This window comes from Montipora capricornis, chromosome 13 (genome assembly GCF_036669925.1).
Source record: "Montipora capricornis isolate CH-2021 chromosome 13, ASM3666992v2, whole genome shotgun sequence".
NCBI lineage: Eukaryota > Metazoa > Cnidaria > Anthozoa > Scleractinia > Acroporidae > Montipora > Montipora capricornis.
The window spans coordinates 12,891,536-12,901,535 of record NC_090895.1 but is presented as its reverse complement, the minus strand read 5'-3'; the positions used below and the strand labels follow the sequence as shown (position 1 = coordinate 12,901,535).

The window sequence follows — 10,000 nt, the reverse complement described above, 5'->3', positions numbered from 1 at the left end:
TGCTCTCCGCAGACGGAACCATATTCATCAAGGACAAGGCTGCTATCAGGGAAAGATGAAAAGAACACTTCAGTCAGCTTCTGAACCGTCCATCCTAAGTTGACCCGACTGTACTTGACCCTATCCCCTAAAGAGCACTCATTGAAGATCGTGACGACCCTCCTTCGCTAGATGAAGTCAGACAAGCCATCAAACAGATGAGCAATGGCAAGGCACCCGGAAGGGATGGAATCTCTGCAGAAATATTCAAAGTCCTTACCAACGAGGCTCTACAGACATTCCATGGAATGCTCATTAGCATCTGGGAAATGGAAGAAATGCCAGCTGACTTTCGTGACGCAACCATTGTCGCATTATTTAAGAACAAGGGTTCAAGAGCAGACTGTGGGAACCATAGAGGCATATCTCTACTCTCTACTGCCGGGAAAATTCGAGCTCATATTATGCTGAACAGACTGATTCCTTCAGTTGCAGAGAAGAATCTACCTGAGTCGCAGTGTGGATTTCGCCGTAACCACAGCACAACCGACATGATCTTTACAGTCAGACAGATTCAAGAAAAATGCACTGAGCAGAACATATGCTTCTACGCAGTCTTCATCGACCTGACAAACCATTTGACACGGTCAATAGAGAAGCGCTGTGGGTCATCCTTGGGGAACTTGGCTGCCCAGGGAAATTCACCACCCTCATCAGACTGCTTCATGATGACATGACTGGAGAAGTGTTGTCGGACATCGAATCCTCTAAAAGATTTGATATCTCAAATGGAGTGAAACATGAATGCGTGCTCCAACAAGTTGCAAAATTGTTGAGACACTTCCATTGCTAGCTTCCAATACCCGCCGTATCTAGAATTTATAGCTTTTCCACTTCCCTTCCCCTCTCCCCCTTTCAATGTTGACCGTTTAAGTTTGCCACAATTTTTTTGTCTTGCTAGCAACACTGATAAGGGGTGGAGGGGGCTGCAGTGTGAGAGATAATAGGTAAATTAATAACGCCCCAAGAGGGTGAAGTGTCTCCACTATTTTTGCAACTTGTTGTCGCTCCAGTGTTATTCAACCTCTACTTCGCACAAGTGATACTTCGTGCCACCAGAGATCTGGATCTGCGCATCTACATCCGTTACCGTCTCGATGGGTCACTATTTGACCTGAGGCGTCTGACAACAAAGACGAAAACGCTGGAGAGGTTACTACTTGAAGCGCTGTTTGCCGATGACTGTGCTCTAATAGCCCACAATGTACATCATCTGCAGGTAATAGTGACGTATTCTCTGAAGCTGCAAAACATTTTGGCTTAACCATCAGTCTCAGAAAGACAGAGGTCCTCCTCCAGCCTGCACCAGCGACCCGTCCTCAACAGCCTAGTATCACCATCGATGGCACTCAGCTAAAGAATGTCGAGTCATTCAAATACCTAGGGAGTACCATCTCCAATGATGGGACTCTGGACAGGGAAATTACAACCAGGATTCAGAAAGCTAGCCAGGCTTTTGGCAGACTTCGTATCAAGGTCTTACAGCACAAAAGCATTTCTCTGTCTACCAAACTCAAGGTCTACAACGCAATAGTTCTTCCATGACTGCTGTACGGCTGTGAAACCTGGACTTTTTACCGCAGTCATCTAAGAAAGCTCGAGCAGTTCCACACACGCTCAATGCGCCCCATTATGCAGATACCCTGGCAAGATCGCGTCTTGAACCAAGAAATTCTACAGAGGGCAAGTACTACCAGTATCGAGACTATGGTCCACAAAGCCGCTGGACTGGTCATGTCATCCGAATGGACGAATCTAGGATTCCTCGCCAGCTTTTCTACGGAGAGCTAGAAGAAGATATACAAGGACAATCTCAAGTCCAACCTCAAATGGGCAGGAATTCAACCGAAGAAACTGGAGACTGCTGCAGCCAATAGATCTGGATGACGAGCGACTGTCCAGAGAGCTGCTAGAATCTTCGCGCTCGACCACCGCCTGTATATTGCAGCAGCTAGGGATCGCCGTAAAAGAGCAGCCAAGGCTCCAATCACAACCGGTGGCACACCATGCCCGATCTGTGGCCGTGTGTGTGCCTCAGACTTTGGACTTCAGAGCCACATGCGTGTCCACCGTTGATACTTGTTCATTTCCACTTGTTCATTTCAACTACAACTGATGGCTTCAAACTATCAACTCATTTTGTGCTTTGTTGATGTTTATCTCGAGTTCGAAAGACAACCTTTTATACCCGCGGCAACATGGAATCTATTTGTTTTATATAATAAATAATTTAAAAGTTTTTGATGATGACGTCAGCTATGCGTCTGTCTTCTAATAGATCATAGCTGAGAACCAATCAAAATGCGTGCATTATTATGCTTATTCATAATATATAATAGATATGCATATACGTAATAGAGCTGCGTCGAACACCGTTCCAATGAAAGTGGATGTTGTAAAGAACTAAGTAGTATTTGGGTTGTACGAATGTCTGCTTGACTTGAACTCTCAATCACGTTTAGATTGTCGGTGATCTTTAATGCAGACCAAATTGCTTTCATATTGTTGTAATGCTTACTAGCCTGTGCTTACATGAGAAAACAAGGTCACCGCCCGCCTCCTCTAGTATAATTGTTCACTAATTGGCAGGTAACCGCACGAGACAGTTTTGGCGCGTCCGCCTTTTTCGCTTGTCACAAGTAGAAAATTTCTCTTTGTTCATAAATTAAAGAACTTTTTAGTTTATTTATTTGACTTTCACATTTCAAATGAAGCTAAGATCTTCGCAGTTATTAATGCAATTTTTACAATTGCGTAGAGAAGCCTGAAAAATTCAGGACTTTCATTTGATTTCATATCCGCAGTTCATATTTGATTCATTTCAAATACCATTTCATCATTCCTTACTTTCACATTTGTTCACGCAATCAATGTACAAAGTAACGAACATACGTTTACAATACAGATTCTTCTACTACTCATTCAAATTCACCTCATTCAGTTATAATTACTCTTTATAACTTAAATTTTTGAATGAGTAGTTAACGTCAGTTTTTGGCTGGGTTTATTTCCTACGCTAGATGGATTGTAAATGGATTGACCTGGTGTGGATCTCAAAGCAAGGGATCCGATGGTATCAACTATACTTCTTGTCCACAGACGTGTGACTACAAAATGCCTTTTTGGGGACAGGCTTCGTCAAGAGTGAGTGCTGAAAAAAGTATTATGCTTATCTTATTTATTCTAATTAACTTCATGGAGATTGTTGTCGTCATTTAAGTACAGTAGTTCCAAATTATGGCACTTTGCGTACAATTTCCAGTGTGGCCCAATCTCGTTAAGGTCATGGTTAGAGAGGCCCACCCTTGACACCTTTACCAAGTAACGTGAATATAATTATGTTCCTGTATTGAATAACCCTTCCATGCGCAGAGGACATGCGTCGAAGAAGTAAACGAAAACGCAAGTAATAGACGTTCGCTTAAACTTTGAACCCCAATTCCGTCATTCGATTCCATTTTTTTTTGGCTGGAGGGAGATGGGGGGTTCGCTTAAGGTATATTTTTTAACTTGATGTTTATGTTCGTTGGATCATCTTGGGATCAACCAACATCGTTAATGGTTGTTTGATTTTGCAGTACACAAATGCTTTTTTTTTAAGTTTGCAAAGAAGGCGAGTGGGGTCGTTCAAGTTCTGGTGAATGGGGCACGTGTAAACAAATCAGGGGATCCAATCCCGGCTTACGGAAAACGAAGGTACGTCCTAATGTATCAATCAAAGACCGTTTTCGAGGGATAATGATGCCAAACGCAAAATGTCGGTGCCTTCTAAAAGATCAGCGGGCAAAATTACCCAAGTTTCCAATTTATTTATCTATAACCGGAGCTGTTTGAGAAAATTGGTCAACTGAAAGCAACCCAAGAAACCGAAAGAGGTTTTTAAGGCCCGTTTCAAACGTCGAACTTTACATGTGCCGAATCTAATGCAAATGAGCGAAAACAATAGATTTTCCTCAGCTCATTTGCATTAGATTCGGCACATGTAAAGTTCGACGTTTGAAACGGGCCTAAAAAGCACACAATCACGATCAAGCGAAGTTTCTCAACTTTCCGAGAAATAACACTCTTTAACCGTCTCCGTGACCTCAGCTTAGGTCCAATACATAATAGTCTTGACCGTGAGTTGACGCCGATTAGACTTCGCAATATAAGCAGCTTGATAGTCTCAGGTATTTTTTGTTTTGTTCTGTGTTTTTTGCCTTTTATTCGCCCCCCCCCCCCCCCCCCCGGGATTACTATTGGGAATAGCCATATTTGGAACCGGAAATGAACTTTTCGCTTGAAATGTTATTTGCAAGCTGTCGAAATGAAAGCAGGTGAGTTTAGGTGCAATTTAGGAGTGTCTACCTAAGAAAACTGCTGTTAATTTAGTGCAAAGATGGCCAGCTTCCTTTATTTTAAAAAACGTGGACAATTTAAAACCAACCCCCTGTTGACGAGTAAAATCGCCTGGCCTTAGACAGAATAAAATGTATTAACTTTCACTCCTAGACGTCAATGGGATAAAGGGGACGTAGTTTTTGAGTGGATGAAGAGGTTCTTAATCCATTGGCTCCTAAAGTGAGCCCAATGGAAGAGTAAAATCGTCTGACATTAGACATCTATTGAGTCTCACTCGTAGGCGTCAATGGGTTACTAAACTGAATGAGCATCAGCAAAATTTCGCTTCACGTTATTTATTATTCCGGTACGAACCTCCCCGAGTTAATGCAGTTTGGCGCTCGTTTACCTAATGTATGGATGACTTGTCATATCAATTCAAAAGTTTCAATCTCAGATAGAACCGGGATAAATTCATAGCTCTACGACTTGTCTAACTGGCATCAAGTAAGGGATTTCGCACCAGTATCATGTTAACTGACTACAGTGCGAAGGAATAGTAACTGGACACCTTCTTGCTTTCAGTTACTTCGCACAGCTTGAACTACCGAACATGCGCAAAGAGATGGTTACGAAGCTTCTCGTACTTGTGATGCACAGCATTGGAAGCCCAGACCTGTAAGTTAACCCAGTGATAATGTGTCACGTGTCACGATGGCGTTCGCGTTCAAAAGCAGAACACATGTCAAGAAGGCCCCCAAAAAGCAAGGCTAAGCTTTGATGGTGGGCTCCAGTGTTCTAAAACAAGACAACAAAACAAGGCGTCTATAACTCGCACTTCAAACATTCATTTCTTTCATATGCACATCGTTTATATACGTTTACCTTTGACGCTATACAAACATTATATACTCAGTTTGCTTTATAACACTAACAGATAACTATCGCCGCCTGATAAACTTGTCTCATAAATTTTAGGTGCATGGTATCATGCGCACTGGCAAATCATCCATGAAATTTACGACTGTGGATTGCTTACCATTCTTAGCAGACAATTTCTGATTAATTACAGAGAAACCTGCAAAAATGGTTCCATCAAATTATTACAAGAAGATGCCAAACGCTACGGAATTAAAACAGTTTGCTATGATGATCCAAAGTAAGTAACAATATTCATTATCCATCTGTAAAGTTATTTTACAGGTAACACCCGAAACGAGTACAAATATTCCACGATATTTGCACAGTACAAAAATGGTTTGACTAGTTGAGGTGCTGAGGTTTGCCGCACGCTTCCTACGTACAAATCTATCACTCGTTCTTGGTTGTTTACAATTTACTTGTTAAAAATATAGTGCGAAAAAAATTGCGTAACAAATAGCTTATTGGAGGATTTAGTGTGTAATGTCGTGTGATATTTTTACTCGTCTCTTGTATTTGACTCGCCTTACGCGCTCACCAAAATACAGGGAGGCTAATAAAAATCGTATCCCACGATACTGCACACTTAATCGTCCAATTATATATAGATAGCTAGAAAAAAGGTGGTGTACGGTTGGCCTGGTAGTGAGAGAACAACTTAACGTTTGATTTTGTTAGTTTTCAAAGTTCAGAGTTTACCATCAGAAAAAGTACTGGCTTTGGGATTGTACAGACTCGCGCATGGAAATTCTTAATGCCCTTTACAAAATTAGAGCACCGTTTGCCAGTGCACCCGATTACTTCTGTCGATACAAGGAACATGCTTTATAATTCAAGCTGGTTCAGTTTAATGGCAAAAAATTCTTTCTTGATAATGCCTTCAGATGCCCCAGCCGCTTACTAAGGAGAAGTCAATTGTTTACAAGAACAGAAAAAGGGAATATCTTAACCGAACCAACCGTCCGACCTTGTAGCTCAGGCGGTAGAGCAACGGTGATCTCAGTAACCCGTTGGTCGTGGGTTCAATTCCCACCCTGGTCAGAGTTTTTTTCTTCCATCAGTAGGCCTAACGCTAACGTGGTGTACATGGGCCGAAAAAAGCACTTCACATTACCCTACAATAGTCAATTCTGATGAAATATAGAGTGCTACACGGCCAACGTTCGCAAAAACGTAACTCTTCCTTGTACTTCAACAAATAATGTGTCTGGTCATCATATACGGCCCTATCTTTTCGGGGATAGTGCTTGTCCACGTAGTCCGTGGCTAATGAAACCCTTTCCCGAGGGAAGGAACACTTGCTGCGCATGCATCTTGCTGAAATCGTTCATGAAATGTTACATCTCTCTCCTTTCATCGTGTAGCCCAGTGAAAGCCGCTTCATCAACATAACCATAAATGGCATCCGAGAGCAGCATCAATTTCTTCGTAGAATATGGATTGATGCCTGTGTCCGCCCGATTGCTTCACATTCCAGTCTTTTCCTGCTTTGTGTTTATCGATCAAATACTCGATTTTCGCTTTGCATTTCGCAGTTTTCCTTCTTGTTTGAAACCTCTTGTTGAGTTCCCGCGCGATTTCTTCCCAAACTTTCCTGGCATCCTTAAATCGATCTCCCCATAAGCTTATTGGGTACTTTTGCTCTTGTTGACTCCATTTATCATGCTGTTTTACCTTTTTTGTTTTATCTTCTGTGGAACTAGCGTTTGAATTTGCTGGGCTTACGCCGCAATTACATTCCGGTGGGCCAAAGTTCGTCGAGGGACTTGGCTCAGCGTGATTCATTGCGACGTACGAGCCCCTGTTTGGAACTGAAGTACTTGAAATTTCAGGAATATTGGACCCAATTGATTGTATCGACTGCATATTACAGCTTGGAGCGGGTTGAATGTAGAAAAACCATAAGAAAAATGAAGATCAAAAAGCCCACCACTAATGCTGTTGCTTCTGTTGGTCAGCTGTTGCGAATGCACATTTCCCCGGCGCCTTTTGACCAAGTTTATCGACCTGTAGCGTTTTGTTTTAAATTAAATTGACAATTCTTGACATTTTTTCATTAACGCTTGTATTGTTTAAGGAGAGTTTTACAAAAATCTACCAGCCCCACCCATACTCTCCGGTTCTTCGATGTTTTCTTTTTTTTTTTTTAAATTTTGCCGGTAGAGAATCTATCGGTCGCATATGCAAACGTCGCAGATTTGGATCCTCGAGTAAACAGAAATTGGTCATATGCGGCCGGGCCCTTAGTTGACCAAAGGTTCAGGTTGGCCTGGTTGGGGTTATTCCGTTTCGTTGTACCGGGTCTAATCATATGCCGAAGTGAAGGTTTGACTTAGAAAGCAGTTATCACTTGATAAAGTGTGTTTCGGTCTCATCGCTGACCACATGTACAACCTTAGTGTTTTGTGTTTTGTTGTATCTACACAAGCACCAAGAGTTTCGCACTTCCGGTTGAAGCGCAGCGCGTTATGGGATAGGCTCTCCAGAAAAGTGAGCGTCAGCCACTCTGAAGTTTCAGATCGCGTCTGTCTACCTCCCATGATCTCCCATTCATACTGCGTTTTTCCACTGAAATACTTCCTTTAATCACTGCATGTTGGTCAGCAAGCCTTTAAACTGGTGAGCAAATCCATTTTTTGTTAAAAGTGTCTTTCTCGCTAAAAGATTGTGGTAAATCTTGATTAGTTTCGAGCGGGGCGTGTTGCTTGCTAAATGTTTCACGTCTGTAATCATTCTGTTTTGATTTCTTCCCTAAGTATAGGATTTGGGCTGACTGAATCGGCCAAACAAACCTGCACTGTTCATGCATGTTTGAATGGGACACAATCATGCGATTATGAGCTACCATTTCAATCTGTTTCCATCTCCCTCGGAGAAAAGGATAGCGAAGGAAGAAGGCGGTGAATGGCAAACATTAACAGGGTAATAAGGGGAAAAATTCTGGACTCCAAGGAATTCTTTGCGCTTGTGCAACGTGCATTTTAAAGACAGCCAACCTACAGGGTGTTTCAAAAGTTCGTTGACATTTTAAAAAGTCTTTACTTAATCCAAAATTTTTTTTATATATCTCTCCATTTTCTTACAGATATTAACAAATCTTATTGCTTTGTCGATTTTCAGAACTGATGTATGAGTCGGATAAAAAAAACTCGCTGAAGGTGCGAATCTGTGTCGTGTGTGTTTCTGTCGTTCCCACCATTTTTCTCTGTTTTCAGTAGCAAGTAGATTTTCAACGTCTCGATACAATTTGCAATTATGAACACTAAAAAGCAGTCTATTTAAGAGCACAGGCAGAAATTTTACGATCATCTGGAGTATCTGCGAGAAACGGCTGAAATATTGCAAAAAAGCAAGAGCTGGGTAGCGAAGTGGTCAAGTTCACAAGAGCTTTACGACAAGCCTAGAAGTGGTCGACCAACAGTCCTTAACAGAACCGCAAAGAAGGTCATAGAGAAAGCAAAGTATAAAAGAGGAAAATCTACAAGAAAAATCAGCAAACAATTGCAACTGGAGAACAAAGTTCTCCCTGGATCTGCAGCAACAGTGTGGAGATATATGTCAAGACAAGGATGGAAACCTTTGAGACAGAAAAAGCTCCTACTTCCGAGCAACAACCAGCGGAAAGCTCGTTTGGTATTCGCTCGCAAATATCGTAAATTTACAGAAGATGAATGGAAAAACGTTCTATTTAGCGATGAGTGCCCTAAATACCCTCCCACCTTCCCAACCCTAAAAACGATATCGTATGGAGCTCACAGGAGAATCAAGTTCCTCCATCGTACCAAGTAAAGGAAGCGCCAAATGGATGGTTTTGGGTGGCATGACAGGCCGCGGCCTTACTTCGTTACATTTTGTCCCACAAAAATCCTTGAGAAAGAAGCGGTCTCTTTTCAGATCTACAACAGATGAGCCTGTAAAACAGAAGCTTTTCACGAGCAAAAGCAGTGCGACCTTCGTTCAAGATGGCGAACCAGCTCGTACGGCGAAAGCAACCCAGCAGTGGTGCAAGAAAAACGTCCCGAATTTTATCCAAAGTGGCCAGAAAATTCACTTGATCTTAACCCCATTGAAAACCTATGGAACATTATTGACGAAGCTGCATACAGAGACCCGATCCCTAAGACGATGGAAGGACTAAAATTAAGGTTACGGCAAGCCTGGAAAAACATACCACAAGCAAACCTAAGGGAGCTACAACGCTCGTTCCATGCCTGCAACGGCTCAAAAACGTTATACAGAACAATGGGGGGGGGGGGCAATCTGGATATTGATAATTCAATTGTGTTCAAAGGAAACAATGTACATAAAACTGGAAAACTTTCATTAACATCGGATTCCTAAAACTATCATTTATTTGTATGAAAAGTGTCCACAAACGTTTGAAACACTCTGTACAAATGAAAATCCCGACCCAACAGATTAAAGAAAACCAAGGTGAGCAAAGTATACGAAGATTACAGACATTTTGCCTTATAAAGAATGAACGACCAAAAGCTATATATGTTGGGTAAACCTAGACGATATTATTATTGTTTGTGCGTCTATTTGTAATTTATGCAAACCATTATGTACATGTAAGCCATGAAAAAGACGAACATTCGAATGCAAGCTGCTAAGGCCTGCAAATTGTCATGAAGAAATATTTCAAGTTAGTGCTAATCTTCTTCAAGCTTCAATAATATGCAAGCCAGAAATGGCAACACTAACTGAATAATAGAAA

General features: G+C 41.7%; 1 protein-coding gene across 1 annotated transcript in view; it reads left to right on the top strand.

The window, feature by feature from the left end:
• LOC138028983 (ADP-ribosyl cyclase/cyclic ADP-ribose hydrolase-like) overlaps positions 1-10,000 on the top strand; it is a 32,864-nt gene that overhangs the window by 19,425 nt on the left and 3,439 nt on the right. Inside the window, exons 3-6 of the mRNA XM_068876638.1 lie at positions 3,060-3,183; positions 3,641-3,735; positions 4,945-5,037; positions 5,432-5,518. Coding sequence (XP_068732739.1) covers positions 3,060-3,183; positions 3,641-3,735; positions 4,945-5,037; positions 5,432-5,518 — 399 coding nt within the window. The remainder of the gene's footprint in view (positions 1-3,059; positions 3,184-3,640; positions 3,736-4,944; positions 5,038-5,431; positions 5,519-10,000) is intronic.